The 24,828-nt window shown below is 55.2% G+C and overlaps 3 protein-coding genes across 15 annotated transcripts in view; 1 reads left to right on the forward strand and 2 right to left on the reverse strand.

Moving 5' to 3' along the window:
- Positions 1–3,302: 3,302 nt before the first annotated feature.
- Positions 3,303–4,804, forward strand: PSMB11 (proteasome subunit beta 11). Its single transcript, XM_003987557.4, has one exon. It carries the CDS (start codon positions 3,945–3,947, stop codon positions 4,797–4,799), a length of 855 nt encoding a protein of 284 aa, XP_003987606.2. The 5' UTR covers positions 3,303–3,944; the 3' UTR covers positions 4,800–4,804.
- Positions 4,805–8,502: 3,698 nt separating this feature from the next.
- Positions 8,503–18,766, reverse strand: CDH24 (cadherin 24). Of its 4 annotated transcripts, XM_023255583.2 has the most exons (14): positions 18,622–18,756; positions 17,566–17,640; positions 16,772–17,076; positions 16,287–16,581; positions 16,012–16,131; positions 15,770–15,937; positions 15,407–15,594; positions 14,742–14,995; positions 13,657–13,793; positions 11,195–11,316; positions 11,002–11,113; positions 10,506–10,754; positions 8,923–9,939; positions 8,503–8,827 (listed from the first exon to the last, which is right to left on the reverse strand). In XM_023255583.2, exons 3-13 carry the CDS (start codon positions 16,970–16,972, stop codon positions 9,440–9,442), a joined length of 2,346 nt encoding a protein of 781 aa, XP_023111351.2. In that variant the 5' UTR covers positions 16,973–17,076; positions 17,566–17,640; positions 18,622–18,756; the 3' UTR covers positions 8,503–8,827; positions 8,923–9,439. The 4 variants fall into 4 exon arrangements, with proteins under 4 accessions (XP_023111351.2, XP_011281437.2, XP_023111350.2 ...); XM_011283135.4 differs by lacking the exon at positions 17,566–17,640 and having other exon boundaries at positions 18,622–18,766; XM_023255582.2 differs by lacking the exons at positions 17,566–17,640; positions 18,622–18,756 and having other exon boundaries at positions 16,287–16,467.
- A 969-nt stretch (positions 18,767–19,735) lies between these two features.
- The window catches only part of ACIN1 (apoptotic chromatin condensation inducer 1), a 34,496-nt gene continuing 29,403 nt past the window's right edge, over positions 19,736–24,828 (reverse strand). For 9 of the 10 annotated variants that reach the window (XM_003987469.6, XM_003987470.6, XM_003987468.6 and 6 more), the window contains 7 exons: positions 24,251–24,392; positions 23,526–23,671; positions 23,033–23,140; positions 22,786–22,893; positions 22,225–22,549; positions 22,023–22,123; positions 19,736–20,681 (listed from right to left, as the gene is read on the reverse strand). In XM_003987469.6, the coding sequence (XP_003987518.1) occupies positions 20,355–20,681; positions 22,023–22,123; positions 22,225–22,549; positions 22,786–22,893; positions 23,033–23,140; positions 23,526–23,671; positions 24,251–24,392 (1,257 nt within the window). In that variant the 3' untranslated portion in view covers positions 19,736–20,354. The remainder of the gene's footprint in view (positions 20,682–22,022; positions 22,124–22,224; positions 22,550–22,785; positions 22,894–23,032; positions 23,141–23,525; positions 23,672–24,250; positions 24,393–24,828) is intronic. The other variant, XM_045059677.1, reaches the window with a different exon arrangement.

Raw genomic sequence — 24,828 nt, forward strand, 5'->3', positions numbered from 1 at the left:
GCATCAGATTGATTTTCCTAAAATATTCTCTTAATCTTTTTTTTTCCTAATTTTTTTTTTTTAGTTTATTTATTTATTTTGAGAGAGAGGGCACATGGGGTAGGGGCAGAGAGAGAGGGAGACAGACCTCCAAGCAGGCTCCACACTGACACACTGCAGAGCCTCATGTGCAGCTCAAACTCACAAACCATGAGATCATGAGCCAAAATCAAGAGTCAGACCCTTAACCAACTAAGCCACCCAGGTGCCTCATTCTCTTAATCTTATCACTTGCCTGCTTAAATATGTTCTGTAAAATTCAACAGCTCAGCATGGCATTCAAGGCCTTCTGTAATCTGTTTCCAGCTTACCTTATATTGGTTCAATAGATAGATAGATGGATAGATAGACAGACATAGATATATGTATATCATCTGTCTCTATATCTATCTGTATCTATATATAGAGAGATATATGTCACACAGAGAAAGACAAACACTGTATGATCTCCCTTATATGATGAATTTAACAAAGCCAAACTCATAGAAACAGAGAATAGATTGGTGGTTACGGGGGGTTGTGTGGTAGGGGAAATGGGGAGATGTTGGTCAAAGGGTACACACTTCCAGTTATGAGAAGATTAAGTTCTGGGAGTCAAATGTACAGCATTGTGACTATAGTTAACGATGCTGCACTGCATTATATACTTATAAGTTGCTAAGAGAGTAGATTTTTTTTAATGTTTATTTATTATTATTTTTTTGAGAGAGAGAGAGAGAGAGAGAGAGAGTGTGTGAATGACACAGAATCCAAAACAGGCTCCAGGCTCTGAGCTGTCAGCACAGAGCCCAACATGGGGCTGGAACAAACCATGAGATCGTGACCTGAGCCAAGGTCAGATGCTTAACCGACTGAGCCACCCAGGCAACCTTAAGAGAGTAGATTTTAAATGTTCTTCCCACCACCACAAAAATGGTTAATTATGTGAAGTGAAGGATGTGTTAACTAACTTTATTGTGGTAAACATTTTGCAGTATATACATGTATCAAATCATTACACTGTACTCCTTACACTTACACAATGTCATATGTCAATTTTATCTCAATAGAGTGGACTTGGGGGAAAAATGATAACTATTGTGGTTCGGAGGTGAGAGAGGAGATTAATACAGTTTGGGTTGAGGTTGGGAGACCAAGAAGGCTTTGCTAAGGAGGTGTTTCCCTAAACACCACTTGGGTCCCATTGTTCCTCAAACCAACAGCCTCTCCTTTCTCAGACCAGAAGGATTTTCAGAGTAGATGATACTTAAGCCAGGCTTTTAAGGATAGGATTCATATTGATAGAGGGGAGGGACACCTGACTGGCTCATTCGATACAGCGTTCAAATCTTGATCTCGAGGCTATAAGTTTGAACCCCACATTGGGTGTAGAGATTCCTTAAAAGTAAATAGTAAAGGGGCGCTTGGATGGCTCAGTTGCTTAGGCATCTGACTCTTGATTTCGACTCAGGTCATGATCTCACAATTCATGAGATCCAGCCCCATGTTGGGCTCTGCGCTGACAGCACGGAGCCTGCTTTGGATTCTCTCTCTCCCTCTCTTTCTGCCCCTCTCCCACTTGCATTCTCTCCCTTCCTCCCCTCTCTCTCAAAATAAATAAACAAACATTAAAAAAATAGATGAAAAAGGTAGATAAAGGGGGAGTGTGAGATGTGTTAGGAATAGCATGAAAAGAGGTTGTGGTGGATGGATCAGGGTTGCACCATAGTGGGTCTTAAATGCCAGCCTGGGGAGGAGAAGGTGGTTTGAGTTTGATCTTGTAGCCCTTCAAGGTTTCTTAGTAGGGAAGACACAAGGTTTGAGTGATATCTTAGGAAAACATGTCAGTGTGGAGGATAAGATTAGAGGGGAGACTGGAGGATGGCCCATTAGAAGGCCATTCAACTGTCCAGATCTGACTTGAGAATGGCTTGACCTAGGGAGGTGACAATCCATTCATATACAAAACATCTAAGGCTTAGTCTTTAAAATCAGTAGACATTCTGGGGAACCTGGGTGGCTCAGTCAGTTAAGCGTCTGACTCTTGGTTTTGGCTCAGGTCATGATCTCGTGGTTTGTGGGTTCGAGCCCCGTGTCGAGCTCTGTGCCGACAGCTCAGAGCCTGGAGCCTGCTTCGGATTCTGTGTCTCCCTCTCTCTCTGCCCCTCCGCAGCTCACACTGTCTCTGTCTCAAAAATAAACGTTTAAAAAAATTAAAACAAAACAAAACAGGAGACATTCTTATCTGTCTAGTAAGAGAGGGAGAAAGAAGGGAGAAAGACTGGTTGGACTTTACTGTGACATCCTGGTTTCTCTGGTCTTCCCATGACATGTTTGCACTTGCCATTATAGCGACTCCACGGCCCTGTCATCATGGTATCTGGAGGGCCTGGGATCTTTCTCTCGTGTGTGTGTCTGTTTCTTTGACTAAACCCATTTCCACAGCACCCCTTTGAGCTGCAGTGTTTGGTAAAATATAGTCCAGATGGTGCTGGAAGAAGTTGCAGCTTGCCGCTCTGTCCCAATCTACTTTGTCTTTCTGAAGGGCCAGCTGTCAGGGTCTACTAACCCCACCCCTTGACCACCCCTGGTTGGTCTAAGACTTAGACTCAGCGTTATGGGGACAAGGTCAGTTGTTTCTCTTGCCTTGGAACTACAAATATCTCTCTTGCTGTTGTTAACTATTGGGTGGAAGGGGGCGGGGAGAGGGAAGGCCATTAGATGCTTTCAGCTACATCCTCAGAACTTTTACATAATCAGAGAAGCTAGACTGCCAGAGAACTGTCAGGAGCTCTCTCTCTGTCTTTATGCAGATGGAAGTTCATATTCACCTCCAAAGCAGAGTTGAACGAGAGCTCCACATTCTAGGTTCCCTTCACCCTGGCCCCTCCATACCTTGCCTTTGTGGAAGGTATTTGAGCTCCCCTCCTCCTCACATAAGACTTTCTGGAGGTGCCTGGGTGACTCAGTGGGTTAAGAGGCCGACTCCTGATCTCAGCTCAGGTTATGACCTCACAGTTTCTGAATTTGAGCTGGGTTCTGTGGTGATGGCTCAGAACCTGCTAGGGATTTTGTCTCCTTCCCTCTGCCCCTCCCCCACTCGCATGCTTGCGTGCACTCTCTCTCTCTCAAAATAAATAAAAAAATAAACTAAAAAAAAAAAAAACTTTTCTCTTGGTCTAGGTCCATTTCTTTTTCTCCACCTGACTGGAAAGTGAAGGTGTGAGCTGAGCTTTAGAGTTCCCTGGGCCCAGACCCCTGAAGAGAGAACTCAACATCAAAGACTCCTGCCTTGGTGGGCCCACAGCACTCTATTCTTTTCTTTTAAGTAAGCTCTATATCAAACATGGGGCTCACAACCCTGATATCAAGAGTCACATGCTCTACCAACGGAGCCAGCCAGGTGCCCCTCACAGCATTCTATTCTGATTCCATCAGAGATCCACTTGTCTTTACCTCCTCCTAGGCTGGGAGCTCTTTCCAGACAGGGGCAGAGCTTTATCTGTCTCTGCAAGCCCAATGCGCCCCACAGGAAAAATAAGAGGGACCCAGATGTGCTCCTTACACTCTTGCCTCCCTTCCTTTGAGGTTACCCCAGACCCCACTCCGCTCCAAGTGCTTGGAGGATGATGGACAGGGGACTCCTTGGGTGACGCTCGGATGTGTCAAGAGCAGCGTCTTCCCAACAGTGGAGACTTCACCGGCCTCGTCCTGTCTCCCCTTAGCAATCCTCTGAGAAGGAGGAGGCTGCTTCTCAGCCAGTCCCAAAGCCTGATTTGGGGTTAGGGAGAAGCGAAGCCACAGATCACATGCCTCTCTCACCAGTTCTGGCCGCAGCCCAGCTTCTCTTTAGCGTCTCTTTCCCCACTTGACTCCAGCCCACAAATCCCTGCCTTGTTCCTTCCAACCATCACTCAGCCCCAGGGATGGCCCTGCAGGATGTGTGCAAGTGGCAGGCCCCCAACACCCAGGGACCATCACCTCACCTGCCTCAGCCTGGGGCCTGGGCTGTGCCCCCAGGCTGCGATCCTCAAACCTTCTTGCAGATCCACGGCCCCAGGCTGGCCCATGGCACCACCACCTTGGCCTTCCTCTTCCGGCATGGAGTCATCGCTGCTGCTGACACACGTTCCTCCTGCGGCAACTATGTGGAGTGTCCAACCTCACGCAAGATCATCCCTGTGCACCAGCACCTCCTGGGCACCACCTCCGGCACCTCGGCCGACTGTGCCGTATGGTACCGCGTGCTACGACGGGAGCTGCGGCTTCGGGCACTGAGGGAGGGTCAGCTGCCCAGCGTGGCCGGTGCCGCCAAGCTCTTGTCGACCATGATGTCCTGCTACCGGGGCCTGGATCTGTGTGTGGCCACGGCCCTGTGTGGCTGGGACCGCTCTGGCCCTGCCCTCTTCTATGTCTACAGTGACGGCACCTGCCTGCAAGGGAACATCTTCTCCGTGGGTTCTGGATCTCCCTATGCCTACGGCGTGCTAGACCGCGGCTACCGCTATGACATGACCCCCCAGGAAGCCTATGCCCTGGCTCGCTGTGCCGTGGCCCACGCCACCCACCGCGATGCCTACTCCGGGGGTTCTGTAGACCTTTTCCACGTGCGGGAGAGCGGATGGGAGTATGTGTCACGCAACGATGCCTGTGTGCTGTACTCGGAACTGCAGAAGCTTCCGGAGCCAGACAAGGAAGAGGAGGAGGCCAGCCGGGACCATCCGGAGCCCGCCAGCCGGCACAGAGACTCTAGGATGCCCGCAGAGACTGAGATTCTCTGAGAAGCGGCAGGACTTGGAGGGGGCCTCAGCCCAGGGAGTGGGTGGGGGTGGGGGGGATGGGCCACCAGGGGAGCAGCCTCACAGCATCTGGCTCCCTCCTGTACGGGTTGCCAGCTCCATTTGTTCCAAGTCTCCGTCCCTTTCTGCCTCCCAGTGCTATTGACGGCTCTGTCCAGCATGTTCCTATGGATGCCGGATGGATTGGTCCGGCGTCCTTCCCACCACCAAGTTCTCCTCTCAGCAAATACTCCTGTCGTGTGCCTGCTGCACGCCAGACACGGGGCTGGGGGCTAAACCCTCTTTCTCACCACCCTCTTTGCTGCTTTTCCCCACCAGATCCCTGCTCTCTTTTCTTCCCGTTCCTGTGCTCATCTCGGTTTCAGAGTTTATCACCGTCACCTTGTGAGGGGGGTGGCTGGAAGAGGAATAAGGTGGGGAGAGTCACCCAGAGCACCCAGGCTAGGGGTAGGGCGGGGCAAAGTGGAGCCTGCGGTGGTAAGGAGGGTTTCTCCCAGCTGCTTCCCCTTTGCCCCCTCCCCGCTGCACGGGACTCTAATGACTACAGTTGCTGCTCCTTATTGAATGCCCTTCTCATGATAACCCGGAGGTAATAATTATCCTCACCTTACAGAAGAGGAAGCAGGTGCAAAGGGTTATGTGACTTGCTGGGGTCACACAGTAAGTGGCAGAGAGGAGGCTTGGATCCAGGCCTTCTGCTCCAGAGCCGAGATCCTTCGGCACAGCGTGTCCTCCCAGGTCCTCTTTCTTGCCTTCTCTCTCTGTCCAAGGCCCTGCAGGCCTCCGGGAATGAAGAGAAAGGGAGAGAGCAGCTGGGCCAAGCCCCTGCCTGGGGTGAATGAACCCAGAGGAGCCTGAGGGCCTGGAGGCCAGCCACCCCCATGACATACCGGGGCCTAGAGCCTTGGCCACCGTTCGCTCTGGTCTTTTGGCCTGTCTCTGTTGCTGCCAGACTTCTCTCCTCTTTCCCCTTTCTTCTTTCTTCCCTCCGCCTTCTTTCCAGCCTCTCCTTCCTGTCACTCTCTCTGGGGAATGAAGGAAAGAGCAAGGTGGCTGTGCCAGTGGGAAACGTTGGGTTAGCACACCTCCTCCTGCCCTTCCTGTCCCTCCCCCAGCTCCCCTGTAAGTCCTGACTTGGCGGGTGCAGGCTGCCGGTCCAGGAAGGATGCTGTCCCTGCCCTGCCCCTCCCCAAGCAAAGTTGAAGGGGGGGGTGGGTGGGTGGGAAGCACAGTCAACCAAGAGATGGGACTGCCTGGAGGGAAGGTTGCTGAACCTTCTTTCTCTCTCATCCCACTCCCACAGAGCGTCCAGTCTCAAGATTAACAGCCTCCATTTAGTCCCCCTGGATGCCTCTCCTCTCAGCCTCCAGCCCAGCCCTGAGCTCCAAGCCCCAAGCCCCAAGCCCCAACCCTGCACTTCCTGCTAAGAATTCCTTCCCGGGCTGGAGCTGCCCAGAGGGAGGAGACCTCCAGGCTCTGGCCTTCAGGGCATGAGTAGGGAGGAGGAGGGAGGAAAGGCCAGAGAGTCTCAGGAAGGAAAGCAGTGGAGGCAGAGGGAGGAAAAGGTGGTGGTGGGGACCTTTGATTCAAGCATTTGATTGACTCGGGCCTAAGAGGGTGCACTCCAAGTACAGAGATTTATGTGGACATGTGTCCTGGTGTGAGTGACCCAGTAGAAGTGTGTGCACCTGCGTGTGGTAGGTGATGCATGTGCTGTCCTGTGTCCGGAGCCAGGAAACAGACTGGAAGAGAAACACTGACACGTGGATAGGGAGAGTGGGCCCTCCTCAGAGAGAAAGCCAGGCCTTGCCATTTATTTGGGAAAAATGGTCCAAAGCAGAGAGGAAGTGGGGGCAGAGCTCACCCCACTAGTTCACCACCTCTGCACCTTCACAGCCCTATCCTAAAGCCCTAGGAATGAGAAAAAGTGTATATGTCTGTGTGGGTGGCTAGCAGCTGGGGTGGGGAGGGGGGTGGGGCCGCCCGAGCCCAGCCAAGGCTCAAAAACTGCCTGCGTCTCACTCCCCTGGGATGCTCTGCGCCCCTCCCCTCCGCATAAACTGGGGAAGGACTGAACCCAGCTAGAGAGGGCAGAATAGGAGGGGAGCCCCTTCTTCTGGTGTCTCCTTCTTCCATCACCTTGCCCCTTCTCTCCCTTCTTTCCTTCCACGGTCCTGCCCCTCTTCACTCCCTTTGATAAGTTCTATCCTTCGAGATGATGAGGTATTTGAGACCAGAGATGCACCCAGAGGTCTTGCTGACAGGCCTGCTTCCCTGTGCCCTGTTTTTTCTTCTAAGTTTAATGGAATCGGGGTGGACCAGGAGAGCAGGTAAGGGCCCGTGTCCCACCTCAGTGCACCCTTTACCACCAAGGAACGGCCCACAAGTCTGTCCTTCTTTTTCTCCACTTATTCCTGAAGGCTTGATGCAGATGTCGGGGTGAGACCAAAGGGACAGAGAGCTTGCCCATCCTGCCCTGAACTGGAAAACCCTGTCCCTCCGACACCGTGCTTGGGGTGCTGCCTCTTAATCGTCTCCTTCAGAGACAGCCAGCCTGCTCTGGCACAGGCCTTTGGCCAGTCAGGGGTCCGGGTCCACCCTTCAGCGCAGCAAATGACAAATCCAGCCCCGGGGGCAGGGGTCCTGTTCTCTTACCACCTAGTTGCCCTAACCAAGCAGCATGAGAGGTGTTGAGGGGCACCTGGGTGACTCAGTCGGTTAAGCGTCTGACTCTTGATTTCAGCTCAAGTCATGATCTCACAGTTCGTAGTTTGAACCCCGAGTAGGGCTCTGTGCTGACAGCGTGGAACTTGGTTGGGATTCTCTCTCTCTCTCCCTCTGCCCTCCCCTGCTCATGCTCTCTCTCCCTCTAAAAATAAATGAATAAACTTAAAAAAAAAAAAAGTTGTGAGAGAAGGCATCTTCATTGGAGTAGTTTCCTCCGATGGCCAGCAGCCTACACTTGGAGAGGAGGGTCACAAGGACCTGTCCTGACCCATCTACTCGAATCTCCAGGAGCCCTGACTGGAGCTAGGAACTCCCTTGTCTGCTCAGGGAGTGCACAGTGAGAAATGATGGCCCTCTGCTTAGCTCCCACCCCAAATGACTTTGATTTGGTCAGTTGGCCCCTCAATAGCTCACTTCCCTGGTCCCTCTTCCTCCTCCTTTGTGTTCCATGGAGAGTAAGATGAGGACCAGGGAGAATTGAAGTTGGGGCCGGGCCCAGAATCAATGTGACCGGCGGTCTCACCCCAGCCACCCTCTCCTGCCGGGCACCACAGGCCACAGGAGGACTGGCTTGCCCCCCTCTGCTGCCCCCCAGCCACATTTTTTCCCTGGTTTGAAAACCACTCTTTCCCTCCTTTCATCTCTCCTCTATTCTTCCCAATAGCTCTCACCCCCCCTTCTCCTTTCCACTCTCCCCTCTGGCCAATCCCTCTTAGTTCCCTTGGACATTTTGAGACCAACAGGAAACAGGGGAGTTGGCAGTGGGAGTGGGGGTACTTACTTCCTGAATGGAATCAACTCAAACCCTCCTCAGGCTAGAGGGGCTTGAAGTGGACTGCCCCCCAAAGGAGAGAGGAGAGTGAGCCAGAGGGGATGGGCTAGGCCTCTCCTCCCACCCTATGGCACAGTGAAGCCCTGCACAGAAACCTGCATGTGGAACTGAAAACAGGGCTCCAGCTTTAGAAAATAAAGTGTTTGTTTATTATGAAATTAGAGATGGAGGCCTCTCCCCTTCCTCCCTTTTTCCCCTTCCCCAGCTGCCTCCCTCTTTTCTTTCCTTCCCTCCCCTCCCCCTGGGGCCTGGGAAGCACGCAAGACAATGCCCAGAGCTGGGATGCCCAAGGCAGGCCAACAGCTGGGCAGAGCTCCAGGGAGGCGGCCATGGCGGGAGTGGGGTGTGCTGGAGCTCTCGCCCTGGGAGGTGGGCTGGCACCCTCTCTCTGCTGGAGGCCAGTGGAGCCAGGATGAGGCCATGAGTGATGGATGGAACCATGCGGGCAGGTCTGTAAAGACAGGAGAGCCCAGGGTCGAGGTGGTGAGTGGAGGAGGGCTTCAGGCCATCCCTGTGCCCCCAGGCCCATCATCTAGGGACACTGACCTGGGGCCGAACATCCCCTGCAGGAGGGTGGGCAGCAGTGGCTGGAAGTTTCTCTTGCTTTTGGGATGGTCAACAGAAAAAACCAAAAAGCCAGTCACAGGGACCCAGAGAGAATGCAGGCAGATGTGGGCAGGAGACAGACACAGAGCATGTATGTGGGCAAGGAAGACAGAGAGAGGGTGTGAGAGAGATTTAGAATCCGGGAGACAAAAACAGAGTCACAGAGAGAGTGGAATCACAGTGAAAGAACAGAGAGATTCAGAGTCGAGCCACACAATCCAGACCCAGACAGGAGAGCGTTACAGAAAGAGACAGAGATCCCTGGAGGGAGACACACAGACTCAGGAGGAGGGAGGTAAGAAGGAGGTTGCCCTGGGGAAGCTGGGAGGAGGGACACAGGGAGGAAAGGAGGCCTGGGGGCCCCTGGGCTGCTGCCGCCTGCCTGGACCCCGGGGGAGCTCACTCAGAGGGCCTGTGCGGGCTGCCCCACCGCGGCGGGCAGGGCCAGGGCCGGCTCTCAGGGGGCCGGGGGCTCCTTGGCCCCGTACAGCTCGGCCAGGGTGCGGAAGAGCGGCCCCCAGTCGTCCAGTGGTTCGGTGGGGCCGGACGCACCCCCCGCTTCGCTGCCGGAGCCCAGGGAGCTGAGGGAGCCGCAGGAGGAGCCCCGGCCCTCGTAGCCGTACACCTGCACCGAATCGTAGGGCGGCACGCTGGGGTCATCGTCCGCCTCGCGGAGCCGCAGCGCCAGGAGCTGGGCCACGTCAGAGGGGCCGGGGGGCCTGGGCTGGCGTGGCGCCCGGGCCCGGGGCAGCACGTCGCGGCGCGCTGGAGGGCCCGGGTTCGGTGGGCCCGCCCCGTCGGGGTTCTGCAGTGCGCTGATGTCGAAGGCCTCGGTGTCCTCTTCGCCGCCGCCCTCGTCATCGTAGGTGATGATGTTCTCGCGGACGTCCTCCTCCTCCAGCACCATCAGCGCTTCCTGCTTCTGCCGCCGCAGGGCCACAAAGAGCACCACCAGCGCTGGGGGAGAGGCGCACACAGGGCGCTGAGCCCGCAGGGCCCGGAACAGGGCGCCTGGTTCCGTTCTGAACCGCAGGCAGGTTGGGAGACAGAGGAGACAGTGTGGCCTAGGGGTGGCAAGACCTTGGTCTGACATCTTGCAAACCTCGTTTGAGTCCTGACTTCACCCCTTACTAGCTGTGTGACTGTGGGAAGTTGCTTGGCTTCTCTGAACCTCTGTGATCCTTTAGAGGGTTTGTGTGGAAAACAGGGAAAACAAATTTACCTCTTAGAGCTGTTCAAAGGATGAAAGGAAATAGCACGAGTGATGTGCTGGGCACCACACGTGGTCCAGAGTCAGGGTTCAATAAACAGTTTTTATGGCTTGTGGCTGTCATTGCGGATTGGTATGTCAGGGAAATGAGGCCAGAGCTTTTCTCTTGGACACATGAGGCAGTGGGAAAATCCAGGCATGATGCTTCCTTCATGCCCTAGGGTGGATTTCCCTGTGTCCAGGGATCTGGCTCCTCTCTATACCCCCTGCAGCCTTGGACCCCTCATCTATGTCCCACGGTGGCCTGACTCACCAAGCAAGGTGCCCACGCAGGTGATGATGGCAAGCAGGGCCCCAGTGCTGAGCCCAGCGGGGGAGAGCTGCGCCTCGGGCCGGCAGGACGCCACAGAGCCATCAGGACGGCAGCGGCACACGCTGACAGTCACTGTGGCAGTGCTGCTCATAGCTGGCTGTCCCCAGTCCCACAGCTCTATGGGAACCAGATAGGGTGCCTGGCGGGGCGGAGCAGGACGAGAGGGCAGCAGCAGGCTGGCAGAGCCATCTGTGGGAGAGGGAAGGTGTTGGCTATCTCCGGGGACACCTCCCCTGTAGGGTGGGTGCGACCCACGGAGACAGCTTCCGATGGGGAAGGTTTGCAAAGAGCAAAAACGTGCAAATCCCCATCCACTTTCTGTTGAGTGGAGGGCCCAGATATGTGGGTCAGGAGTCAGGCCGACTGGGCTAGGGGGTGGCAGAGGAAGAGAAGAGCAGGGAGACAGGCACAGGCACAGTGGTAGAAGGCTACCCACCTCGGTTGTCTCGGACAGTGAAGTTGGCATCAGGGCCCAGAGGCCCTTGAAGGGAGACATGGCTACTGTTGCCAACTTCATCTCTGTCCAGAGCCCGGATGACCTGAATCAGCTGGGAGGAAGAAGAGAGGCCTTGTATGGAGTGGGCAGCTGGAGGTCTTGAGGTCCCAACCCTGCTGCCTCAGCAGCTCACCTGGCCAGGGGCTGCAGAATCACACACAAAGGTGTCGTAGGGCTCGGCCAGCTGGGGGGCGTTGTCATTCTCATCCAAGGTCTGGATGGCCACTTGCACGTGGGAGGCCTGTGCGGAGCTGTCTGAAGCCAGAACACGAACACATACACCCCACACACGCACACACGCCACAGTTTACACACAGCACACAGGGTGCACGGGCATGGATGCCACATGCAGCACACAGCATGCACGTGCAACACACGAGAAATGCACGCAATATGCGAGTGAGAAACAGCGTTGTGAAATGAAAGGAGCAATACCAAGTGCACACAACATTCCCGTGGTAGCCAAGATATGTGCAATGCAGCACACACATTCGGCAGGAGGGAAGCACCCACAATACATACATACAATAACCCACATGCAGGGCACATGCACCGTGAATGAAAGGTAGACACAAAGTGCATACAGGATGCACACATATAATAGTCATGAAATAAACACATTCATACCATATATTCGATGTACACTCAGCATTTAAAGCAAATACAACACACACGAAGTGGATGTTGGATATATACAGTGAATACAGTGTCACCAGCCCCCCGGGTCGAGAGAATGCATTTTCATACACAGCGTGCGTGGGACAGAGACAGACACACGCGCGCGCGTGCGCGCGCACACACACACACACACACACACACACACACACACACACCCCATCAGAGGTCCGGGAGGCCATGGTATAGCAATGAGTATCACTTAGAGCTGGCCTTGGGGAGCCAGGCCAGCCTGGGTACCAGAGCTAGACACAGGCCCCCTTCTTCATGCATCCCTTTATCAGGTGGCTTCATCATTGCCCTGCCTTGCTCCTCACTGCCAATGCCATCCAAGAGAGAATGGAAAACAGGTACCCCTGCCCACCCTGGTGCTCACCTCTCCTGGTTGAGCCTCCCACATTCTTTAGTCCTTCTCCAGGTGGGGAGAGAGCTGGCTAGCCCTGGTGAAGGGGCTAAGGTCCCAGCCTGGGCAAGGGAGGCTGAGTGGGCTCCCCAGCCAAGGGTTTGGGGCTCCATTCCTTCTCTGCAGTCAAGACCTGGGGCCTGCTACTTGATATTGGAGTTCGTGGCAGAGCAGGATTTGGTGGGAGGGTGAGAAGGCAGGGAGGGGAGCATGCGCGTGCACACGCGCGCGTGCGCACACACACACACACACACACACTCACACGGCTATGTATACACAGGCAACTACAAACACACTATGTAAACACGCAGGGGCATTCCCATGGACAGATACACAAGCACTTCTATGTAACACACAGCGACATGGGCATAAACATAAGCCCATACACAGAAAATTCTACACCGAGAGGAGATAACTGCTCTGATTCTGCAGCCTGACTGGGTCTGATGGCTCTTCCACTTAACGTCTGTGTGACCTTGGGAAGTTACTTAACTTCTCTCTGCCTGAGTTTCCTTATTTTCAAATGGGGAACTAATCATACCTCCCACATAAAGTTGTAGTGGCGATTACATTAATTCGTTCACATTGGGTACTTAGAACAGTGCCGGATACACAATAAGTAATAAATTACCTGTCCGCAAACACTCACACATGCAAAACGATATATATAAATGGCCACTTGTACCTATTATCATATACATCAAATTACACATATGCACAAATATTCTATACTCAACTACATATACACACGAATACGTGTGTGTATTTTCACACACACAGAATTATACACACACGTAAGTACACACTCACACGTACACATACTATATAGTTCTTCACTGACACGTACAAACGTCTGTGCACACAGTTACAACTCCCACAGACAGGACACAGAGAGAAAATGTAGGAGACCCTGGGGCGTGAACAGGGGTGAGAGGGGGGGTTCACAAAGGGGAAGGAGGTCTTCCTATCTCCGGTGGCCATGGCTGCCCAGAGGTAGTCAACCCATGCTGCTGGTGACTGGTAGCTGACAGGGGCAGGAGCTGGGCCCTCTCCTCTACCTTGCGGGCTCTCTGCGGGGCTTCCCTGAGAGGGGCTTCTGGGGCCCCCCCCAGTCAGCCCCCAGAGGAGGGACCCAGCCCTTCCCTGAACGCTGGCTTCAGCCTGCAGCAGACAATGGGAAGGGCAGGGTCTGCCAAGGTGCAGGTTGGGGTTTGTTAGGGGTTGGAAGCTATCTGAGGTTAGGTTTGTTTCCCAGTTGGGGAAAGTCAGGCATGGGAGTGAATTTAAAGTCAGGGGAATGTGCAGGCAGACCCACTGTGCCCAGGCCAGCCCAGCCTCAGAGACCAGAAGGCCTGCCTGGTGGTGATGATCCAGGCTGGGGACCCGGCGCTGCACACAGTGAGGAGTGGTGGCAGTGACTGCCCCCCCCCCCCCCCCCCAACTCCCCCTGCTCAGGGACAGCTCCCCTGCCAGGAGGCTGCTGCTTTCCCCTCTCCTGGGGACCCAGGGCTCCTCACCGAGCTCTGTGGCCAACACTGTGAGGTTGTGCCAGACACGAGTCTCGCGGTCCAGGGGCACCACCGTGCGGATGGTGCCGTCTTCGGGCTCGATAGAGAAGCAGCGCTCTGGATCCGAGTGGGGGAGGATGGAGTATCTGGGGAAGATGGAGTGGAGCTGGGGGCTGATCTGGGGCAGGGCCGGAGCTGGCTGCTACCCCTCCATCCCTTCTGTTTGCCTTGCTGGGCCTCTTGGCTCTTCTGGGCAGAGGGCCCGAGCTCGTCTGGGCTGAGCCTGCCCCGTGTACCCAGAGCCATGATTCACATTAGGGTCCCCTTAAAAAACAAATCATTTTGGGAAGTCATAAACATTAAACACCTGTCCTCAGACTCAGGGGGACTGGGTTTCATGGGGTTGGGAGAGGAAGAGGTGGAAAAGGGGTAGATATGATCTGTCTGTCAGACTTCTGGGCTCTGTTTTGGGGACCCAGGGACCTGTGTTTCAGCTTTGCTTTGCCTGAGAGCAGCTGTGTGACCTTGGGTGAATCGTTCAACCTCTCCTTACTTAACCACAAAATGGCAATGATGCCAGCACCTCCCTCATTCCTGTGACAGGGATGCCCAGAGGTGGGAAGAGTGGCTCTTCTCAAGGCAGACAAATCCGGATTTGGATCCCAACTCTGGCGATGTAACCTTGGGCAAGTAACTTAAGTTCTCGGGGCCTCGTCTCTAAAAACAACGGGTGATGATCATGCCTACTTCACGGGGCGGTCGTGAGAATTGAATGTGGTCAAGCGTTTGGTAAATGTGAAGCAATAGTGGTAGCCATCACCCATCCACCAAGCTCCTCGCAAGAGATTGCATTTGCTTGCACCGCCACTGGGAGGTGCCACTGTTATCCTCTCAGAGGGATGGGTGGAATTGGAGAGCGGTAATTAGCCAGGTCCTCCAGCCCTCCCCTGGCCCCCAGTCCCGCAGAGTGGGCTCCTGCAGCCAGAAGGTGAGTGTGATTTTTTCATGAAGGGGACCCATCCTCAGTGGGAATAGCCTGCTGCTGAGCTCCTTCCCTGAGTCCCGGCCCTTCCCCTGCCCACACCCCAGCTCACCTGATTGGGCTGGCTGGGGAATCCAGGTCAGAGGCTGAGACCTGGCCCACCAGCGTCCCGGGAGCTTTGTTCTCAGGCACTGCCAGATGATAGGCAGCCTGGGTGAAGGCAGGGGGCTCTGGGGCATCCTGCACAGCCACGCGTACCGAGGCCACGTCCTTGAAGGGCCCTCGCCGCAGGTAAGCTGGGTCGATGAGGGTGTTGGTGGCCTCCACACGGAAGGAATAGGAGCGCCGGGTCTCAAAGTCTAGGGGCTATGGGGAGGGGACGGGGAGTGACTGAGGCACGTGGAAACCAGGGCAGGCCCAAGCTCCCGGGAGGTAAGAGAGACGTCCCCTCTCCATGCAACCAGTGCTCAGCCCACCTGATAGGAGAGGTGGGCACCTGAGAGGCAGTGGCCGCGGTGGTCAGAGTGAGGCAGATGACTTAGTCCGTAACTCTAGGTGTGCCTCCAGCTCCACCACAGACTGGCTACATAAAAAGTCCTGAGCCAGTCATTCCCCCTTGCTGGGCCCCAGTCCCTCATCTGAAAGACGACTGGATGACCATGATCCCTAAGCTCCAACGGTGGTCCCGAGTCTGTTGTAGACCAGTTAGAGGGGTGCCTCATGGGGCAGGAGGCACGCATGAGTGAGTCTGCAAGTGTTAGCAGACAGGAGACTAACCTTGCGGACGGTGAGAAGCCCATCTCGACCCTGGGAGTCTGTGCTGATGCTGAAGGCCTCGGACCCCTCTCCGTCCAGGATGCTGTATGCCATGAGGGCGTTGTCCCCCAGGTCTGGGTCCTGGGCCCGCAGACGGCCCACTAGGGTGCCTGGCCCAGCAGTCTCCACCACAGAGAACTGGTACAGGCCTTGGGTGTGGATGGAGAGGAAATATTCTTAGAGGGGTCCCAGCCCTCCTCCCTCCCCCAGCACTTCCTTCTCCTGGGGGCTGGCTAAGGGAGGGGCGGGAGAGAAGACTTCTCCAGAGGCTGTAGGGGGTGGGGCGGTCAAAGGATGGGTCAGGTGGCAGCACTGGCCCCTTACTTTGAGGGAACTTGGGGGGGTTGTCGTTGACATCGCTGAGGGTGACTGTCACTGTAGTGCTGCCCGACAGCCCCCCCATGTGGCCGCCCATGTCCTTGGCCTGAATCACCACCAAGAACTCCTCCTGTGTCTCCCGGTCCATGTTGGGGATGGCGGTCCGCACCACTCCTGGGGAGAGACGTGGAGTCAGGGGGTGCCTGTTCCCATGGCTGCCCCCCCAGGTTCCTGAGCCCTATTCTCACCAGTCTGGGGGTCGACAGAGAAGAAAGGCAGTCCATCCAGCACGGTGTACACCAGCTTGGCGCTGTTCCCGTAGCTGGGGTCATCGGCATCGTGAGCCGTCACCTGGATCACTGACGTCCCTGTGGGGTGTCCCAGCACCCCCACTCAGCAGGGGCAGGGCCAGGTGGGAAGGAACAGCAGATGAGGGGGACCCAGACATGACGGCAATGAGGGAAGGAGAGGTGAGGGTGCTCCAGGAGACGGACCCCGGGATGGTCAGAGTTGGGGTACTCACCGACATTGGACATCTCGGGCACTGTGGCGTGGTAGGGACCGAGGGGAAAGATAGGTGGATTGTCGTTGATGTCTTGCACCTTGATGATAAACTCTGAAGGGGGCTCCAGAGGCCGGTTTGAGGCTCGGTCCACGGCTTGGGCAAGCAGCACGTACTGTGCCTTCTCCTCTCGGTCCAGGCTCTTGGTGACATGGATATTGCCTGTGGCCTCATCAATCACAAATACAGTGCCTGCCCCCTCCCCGGTCAGCAGGTACTTGGTGCGGCCCTCGCCCCTGTCCACATCCGAGTGCAGCTGTAGGGGTCAGGGAAAAATGGCAGCGGGTTCCAAGCATAGGGACAGAAGGTTAAAGAGTCTAAGTCTATGACTGGGTGGAGCGTTGGGAGTCCTGAGGGACCAAGGTCATTGTAGAAGTGATGAAGTTGCAGGGCAGGGCCTAAGGGCCTCAAGAGTCAAGGTAGACACGGGAAGGGCTGATCCTTACCTTACCAATAAGGACGGGCTCTGGACCGGCATATTCCTCAATGACAAAGAACTGGTTCCACACCCAGCTCCTTCGGTTCCGTAGCAGTACTGGTCCTGGGCCCCCCCGGGACCCTGCCCAGGCCCGGGCTGGGGCTGCCAGGCGCCCCATGCAGCCCCAGCCACCCAGCCAGGCCAGGAGGAGCCTCACCAGACCCCACATGTTTGGGCTCCAGCCGGGGCTCTGTTCACTGTCCCTGGGTACTGAGGCATGAGCTGGCCGGGGCAGAGGGGCAGATGCGTTGGAGCTACCCCATGGATCCACACCTGTAGGACAGGTAGTTGTTCAGGGTCAAAGAAACCCTTAACTCTCCCCACCCCCCAACCAAAGTTAGAGGCTGAAGAATCAGACCTCCAAGGAACCAGACATCCCACTGCCCAGAACCCAGACTGAGACAGAGCAGACAGTCTGATCCTTCTCTCCACCCAGGCTCTGCCTGTATTCACCTCCAGCCCTACAAGCTGATAAATCTCTGGCCAGTCAACTCTGAGTCGAGAAGCTGGGGAAGAAAACAGGAGAGGGGATGCCGGAAGGGTTTAGAACCCTAAATGTGGCCCCTGTTCTCCCAGGTTGGGCATGCAGCCAGGGGGTTGGAGGAGATGGGGACTACCAGAGAAAGGGCTTAAAATCCAGAGGCTGGGACTCATGGAGGTGTGGTGTCAGGGTGTCTAGGGTCAGGCTGAGCAATGACAAGGAGTGCAGCCGAAGACAGGGTTGCGAGCCTGTGAAAGTCCCTCTTTCACGGAGAACCCCACCTCTCCAGAACCTGCCCCCAGCTCATACTGCCAGATGAAGTCCTTGAAGGGGGACTCCAGAGTGGAGGGCCGGCCCTGAAAGAAGAGGGGGTAGAGTTGGGGGCCAGGGCCAGGAGGCTGGGAAGGGAGAGCAGAGAGTACAGATACGACGTTACTGAGGGTGAGACCCAGACTCAGGCACTGTCCGGCACAGACTGAGACAGAATGGCAGCAAGAGACACAAGGAAAGAGATCAAAGGAGGCAGCCTGGATGTGTGATAGGCAGAGAGGAGTCATAGGTAACAGGCTTGGGAATGGTTGGGAGGGGGGCAGAGGGGCTTTCTGTGTGTGATGGGCAGACAGGGGCAGCCCTCAGCTATGGGGGGTCAGGCCAGGCCTGGAGAACTTCAATCTGGGAGAGGGGGTGGCCAGGAGGGGCTTCGGGAAGGGAGCTGGAGAGAGGACCCTTCCCACTGCTGTCTCCTCCCTCTCCTCCTGGGGGGCATCCCTCAGGTAGCTGTGGCTGCCACCCCTCCTTCCCCAGAGCAGAAACACACCTGCCAGTCCTTTGCCCCCCCCCGAGGGAAGAGGGAAGCCGAAGAGGGAAGCCGGAGGGAAGCCGGGGGACCAGAGCGGGAGGCGGGACGAGGAGAAGGGAAGGGCTGGAGGAGTGGGAAACAGGATAGCGGGAAGGGAAGAGGAGGCGAAAGGGAAGGGACGGGGAAAGGAAAGGAGAGCGGGAAAAGGCAAAGAGAAAGGAAAGGAAAGGTAGGGGAAGGAAAAGGCAAAGAGGAAGAGGAGATGGAGAAAGACAGGGCAAGAGGGAGAGGGAAGAGGTGGAGGAGGCAAACAGGCAGAGAGAAGGCAGGATGAAGAGAAATCGAGGGAGAGGAAAATGGGGAAAGGAGGGAGAGTAGGTGCGAGGGAAGAAGGGAAAGAGGTAGAGCGCGGGAGACGGGAGCGGGCAGTGGGCTCCCAGCCGCGGAGCGCACCGCTCTGAAGACACCCGCAGGCTGCGGGCCCCCTGCTGCCCCTCCGCGGGTTGTCGACCCCGGGCTCCGGGGCAGGCGCCCTTACCTGGCAGTGCCGAGGGGTCCAGGCCGGCGGGGAGCGTCCCCGCCCGCCCCCGTCGCCGGGTCCCGGGGGCGCAGCCCCGAGCGGATCGGAGCGGGCGCCGCGGCTCCGCTGCAGGTCTGAGCGGCCCCGGCGAGAACAAGGGAGCGAGACGGAGGGGGCGGGGGAAGGAGGCTCCGCCTGCGGAGGAGCGAGGCGGCTCCGCGGCGCGCGGGAGAGAGCCCAGCCTCCGACCCTCCCCGGCCAGCCCGGGCCCGCGCGGCGGGGGCGGGGGCGGCGCTGCCGGGCCGCCGGGCGCATACAGATGCAGCGCCCCTCCCGGGCCGGGCCCGCAGCGCCCGGCGGGCCACTTGGGCGGGAGGACGTCCAGGCCCCGGCGCCAGGCCGTCTTCCAACGGCTGGCGAAGAGGGTGAAGCCGGGAGCGCCGAGCGGCCCCCGCACACCGCCCGCAGCGGGGCGAAGGGCGAGCGTGTGGTGAGGCGGGGAATTAGGAGCCCGCTGCGGAGAGGCCCGGCTCCAGCTCCCGGGGCGGCCTCTGGGGCGGCTGTAAACCCCGGCCACAAGGCGGCGGCATTTGGGGGGCCGGTGCGGGTCACCAGAGCGGGCCGACTGGGGCAGCGCTTAAGCCCGGCAGAAGGGTCCAGGGAGACCGCGGGCTGAGCCCAGGGAACAGGTCAGGGCCCGAGGCACGCCAGCAGCGGGAGGGGACGGAGGTGGGGAGTGGAGCCTTTTTGGGAAGCTCCTTTACAGGTTCCCATTGAGCTAGTGGCTGCCGCCCCCTGGCGGCAGCCGTGGGAGGCGCCTTGAAGGAGGCGAGCAGGTGACCAAAAGCCTACACCACAGGAAGGACTGGGAACCTCCTCAACCCTCCAACCAACAACCCCTCTTGGCAGGGGTCTTCCCCTCTCTGCCCTCCAGTGAGTTAGATCCTCTGTGGCGACGTGGTTACAGCCAAGGCAGAGATGGAGGGCGGGAATTCCCTGCTCCAGGAAGCAGCAGGCTTCCTGAACAAGTGTAGGGAGTGCAAACAGTGGTGCTTCCATGCTACCAGTCCTCTTCAACTCAATTTGGCTCTCCCCCACGCCCTGCCCAAGGAAGGCCAGTAACACACATTAGTTAAAACTAAGTCAGATTTTTATTATTTTCCATAGACCACATCATTTAATAATAAAAAAAATAAAAATAAAAATTGAACAAAAGGAAAAGGTGGATATAAAGTGGAACCGGTGGGCAAGAGGCAAGGACTGCAGGACAGAAGAGACTGGGAACTGCAGGGGCCCTGGGACTCAGGAGGAGATGCTGATTCAGCTCATAGGTGACCCAGTCCTGGCCCCGGCTGTTCCCAAGAGGGGGGTGTGAGTACCCAAAGGAGGTGGTGAGCAGGATGGAGGAAAAATGAAAGAGGTGTGGGGCTCCTGGCTGTTCCCCGCCTCTGGGCCAACCGCCTCCCTCCCTAACCTAGCTCTTCCCTCTCAGATTTATCATGGGAAATGAGAGGGAGAAGAGGGCGAACTCCCAAGAGATAGGTTATGGGGGTGGGGCTTTGGGGGGGAAAGATGGCCACTACTCCATTTGGTATGTGGGGACAGGTGGCAGCCATACTTCAGCACTGGGTAAAAGATGTGAAAGACCCCTGGTTATAGGGTGGTAGAGATTGTACCTATCCCTCTGTGGCCTCGAACCCCCCAGGGCAGGGTGGCTGATGCCTGCAGCTCTCCCTCTCAAGTTTTCCCAGCTAGCGGCGCCCGCCCCGGTCCCGCACAGGTGTGCTCCGACTCCGGCTCCTGCTGTGGCGCTTGGTGTCTCTGCGGTCCCTCTCCCTGCCTCGCTCCCGGTCCCTCTCCCTATCCCGATCTCTATCACCCCTGTCACGCTCCCTTTCCCTCTCTCTTTCCCTGTCCCTCTCTCTGCTGTGCTCTCGACGCTTCTCCCGCTCCAGCTGTCGGTTCCTTTCCCGCTCTGCTTCCTTCTCCCGCTCCTTTTGCTCTTCCTCCTCTTGCTCCTTTCGCCGCTTCTCCCGCTCCTTGGCCCGTTCAGCCCGCTCTGCCTCCTTCTGAACAATCTGCAGCAGGCAGCAAATGTAGAGAATAGGCATCTTGGCCCTGCTCATGCCAGTCCCGCTTTGTCTATCTGCATCTGGACCCTGCCCTCCTAGCTCAGGATCACTGTCAGCTCTGCTGTTAAGCAAGAAGTGTCAGCAATCACATCTCTTTGTCTTGGGGTCTTAATTCAAGTTTTTACCTTTTATACCCACAACAGGTAGTGGCACCAGTCATGCCTGGCCTCTGGTATTTCCCTAGCTACCTAGATGTGAACAAACCACTTTTCTGTTTAGTTGAGTAATATCAGCCTCAAATTCCCAAAAGGCCCATCACTAAGAAACTTAAATTTAAAAAGCAAAAAATCCAAGTAAACAAACAAACAAACAAACAAACAAGTAAAAAGCAAAAAATCCTAGTGGTGCTTGGCTGGTTCAGTCAGAAAAGCATGCAACTCTTGATCCTGGGGTTGTGAGACTGAGCCCCACACGGGGTGTAGGGATCACTTAAATAGATAATTAAAAAAGAATGTTCTTAATTTTTTTTATTTTTGAGAGAGAGAGAGAGAGAGAGAGAGAGAGAGAGAGAGAGAGAGAGAGAGCGCGCGCGCACGCACAAGCAGGGCAGGGGTGGGGGTGGAGGGGGACAGAGGATCCAAAGTGGGCTGTGTGCTGACAGCAGCGAGCCCAATGTGGGGGCTTGAAACTCTTGAATTGTGACATCATGACCTGAGCTCAAGTCAGACATGGAACCAACCGAGCCACCCAGGTGCCCAAAAAAAAAAAAAAAAAAAAGTTCTAGAAATAAAAAAGCAGAGAAGTGGATGAATCTAGAAAATGGATTTCTTGGGGCGCCTGGGTGGCTCGGTCGGTTAAGCGTCCGACTTCGGCTCAGGTCATGATCTCACAGTCCATGAGTTTGAGCCCCGCGTCGGGCTCTGTGCTGACAGCTCGGAGCCTGGAGCCTGTTTCAGATTCTGTGTCTCCCTCTCTCTCCGCCCCTCCGATGTTCATGCTCTCTCTCTCTGTCTCAAAAATAAATAAATGTTAAAAAAAAATTTTTTTTAAAAAAGAAAATGGATTTCTTGGCTAACGGAAATCAATTTCCAAGAGGCATGGCTGACACAACTATATAAACCCAGTTCCTGTCTTCGTGTCAACCTTTACCCTCTTGGGTTTGGCTTCTCTGTGGCATACTTGGCACGTGGTTCTTAAAACTACCTCTTTCTGTGATGCTTAGTTTCTCCCCTTACTATCCTAAGCCAACACCTGGGCCTACTCAACCCTCTAGTCACGTGACTCTCTCTGCAGACTGCCGGCAAGACTGGGTGCTACTCTGAGTGGAGCAGGAAGGTGAGCACTCACCTGGCTGTCAGTCAGAGGGAGCCAATAGATGCAGGGAGCTGCCTTGGTTTTACGGAAAAGGTCATCCAGCAGCTTGGCAGGTGGTTCCTCCTGAGCTTTCTCTGAAGTGGAAGAAAGCAAGTCAGACTTTATGCCTCTGACCCTGTGTCCCATCCCATTTGGACCCCTGCTAACGGGTGTGTATGCCCCCACCACTAAGTACCTTTCTTCTCACTCTTCTTTTCTTTAGACTTCGCACGTTCCTTGCGGCGGCGGTCACGGGACCGTGATCGGGAGCGGGGCCCTTCTCGAACTTTGTCCCGATCCCATTCACGCTCTGATCGAGTTCGCTCCCGCCGCTCCATTTCCCGTTCCCGCTCTGCCCACTGTTCCCGCACCGCCCTCTCCTGCTCCCGCTGTTCTGCCCGGGGATGCTGTGGTGGCTGGGCTGGGGGTGGGGGCGGGGGGTGCAGGGGCCGTGGTACCCCCTGCTCCTCTGTCTTAGTTTCAGAGGGACGGTCCACCAAGAGGCCCCGGTGATAATCCAGCTGTGGGTAGAGGAGGGACAAGGACAGTCAGGATGGAGATGATATCACTCCCACTGAAGGAGCCCAGGTACCAGGGCATACAGATTTTGGAGCCCCATGGTTCAACCAAAGGAACCAAGGGGGAGGGAGAAGAGGGAGAAGGAATCTCAATGACTGCAGGTTTGGCCAGGATCTCAGCTGGTTTCTAGCAGATAATGGCCTCCCCTGCCCCTCCTTCCTTTCTCTAGGTTTCTTACCTCCTCTTGCTCAGCATAGTCAGCACAAAGGAATTTGGGGTTGGACTGGGGCCACTTGACCCCATGTAGAGCTGTGCGGGTGGCAACTGCTTCCTCTACTGTTGAGTACTGGTGGAGGAAGGGAGAAGGTGGAGGGTCACAACAGGCCTCAATCCCTCCCACTTGCCACAGGGCCCTCAATTCCACCCACATTAGTCACAGAAGGAAATCTATGCCACAACCTAGAGGATCAGCATCCTTTCCTCACCGTTACAAAGCAGTGAGATTTGATCTTGTCAATCCAGAAGGCCTCTTCCACCAGAGTTCCTGTCCGTCCCAACAATTCCTTTAGTTGGCCTAAAGTAAAGGGACGCACCTGCCAGCGAAAACGGAGTTTCAGAGTCTTAAAGAAAGCAAGAACAACACTGTAACTAGTATTCAGATTCCCCAAATCTCTGGCACAGGAGGACAGCTTCAAAGTCTGGGTGAGGGCAAAGGGGTCAGGAACTCTCTTGCATGGGAAGCGAGAAGAGTGGTAACAGAGATACTATGTGCCAGGCCCTCCACAAATCCTCCAGACAAACCTTACAGGCTGATACTTTGTCCCTATTTTTCAGGTGAGGAAACTGGTTGTGAGAGATTAAGTTCAGTTGCTCAGTGAATAACTGACAGATCTAGGAGCTGAAGCTAAGAAACAGGAACCCAAAGCTCAAACTCTTAACCACTGAACAATGTGCTATGGGGAAACAACGCCGACTCACCAAATTGGAGATGTGGACGATGTTACTGATCTTGCCCCGGGGCGGGGAGGGCACCTGAGCAGTTCGGACTGGGTCATCAATTGTAATGGAAACTCCAGACTTTTGCTGGCTAATGGAACGTCGAGTTAGGGTATCTCCTAAAGTCACTATCAAAAAGAGCACACAAACTGTTTTCAGCAGGGAGCAATGCTGGCTCTTTTACCTCTGATACGCCTTTCTTTTCTCTTATTCTCCACCACGTAGTCACTCTTCCACCTAATGTGCTGAACACCTATAATGTGCAAAGTGAAGCTCCATATTATGGAGATTGAAAGATTCTTTTTTTTTTTTTTTTAAATTAAAAAAAAAAATTTTTTTAACGTTTATTTATTTTTGAGACAGAGAGAGACAGAGCATGAACGGGGGAGGGTCAGAGAGAGGGAGACACAGAATCTGAAACAGGCTCCAGGCTCCGAGCTGTCAGCACAGAGCCCGACGCGGGGCTCAAACTCACGGACCGTGAGATCATGACCTGAGCCGAAGTCGGCCGCCCAACCGACTGAGCCACCCAGGCGCCCCTGGAGATTGAAAGATTCTAACCTAGCTCTCATGCAGCTTAGTAACAAGGAGGCAGAAGTAAAACAGATATGCAAAATACTAAAATAAAAGGCAGAAAACATTAAATGCTTTAAAAGAGGTCCAAATAAAGTGCTCTGGGAATTCAGAGAACTGCACGCTTCACCTACCTTTCTTTACTTCATGCTCCACAGGAGGGGGCAAGGCCACCTCTACTGAAACCTGGGGAGGTATAGGGGGTTCTGCTTCGGGCTCCTTCTCTTCTTCCTCTTCTTCCCTCTGCCCATTCTCTTGGCCTTCGGCAGGTACTACCTGTAAGTATCAGACAATGGAGGAATTCTTAAACACCAAACTGGCACATTATTTTCAGCCTCTTGTTCCTAAGCGGGGTGGTACATTTAACCTAGCATGCTCTTTCAACTAGGAGAAAGATTAAGTTCTCTTCCACCAGATCCTGGGATTATTAATGGTTCGATTGTCATGAGGAAAACTAAGACAGGAATGGGCAAATTTTTTCTGTATATGGCAAGATAATATTTTTAGGCCTTGTGAGTAATACAGTTTCTGTTGCAACTATTCAACGCTGATGTTCTAGCACTTAAGCAGCCAGAGAGATAAGAATGAGTTGGCATAGCCTTGTTCCAATATGACTTTATTACAGACAACAGGTTAGATTTGGTAGTCTGTTGATCCAAAAGGGCAATTAACCCAACCCTCTGCACAGATGGCAGATTTCCCTTCTAAGACT

Source organism: Felis catus, chromosome B3 (genome assembly GCF_018350175.1).
Source record: "Felis catus isolate Fca126 chromosome B3, F.catus_Fca126_mat1.0, whole genome shotgun sequence".
Lineage (NCBI taxonomy): Eukaryota > Metazoa > Chordata > Mammalia > Carnivora > Felidae > Felis > Felis catus.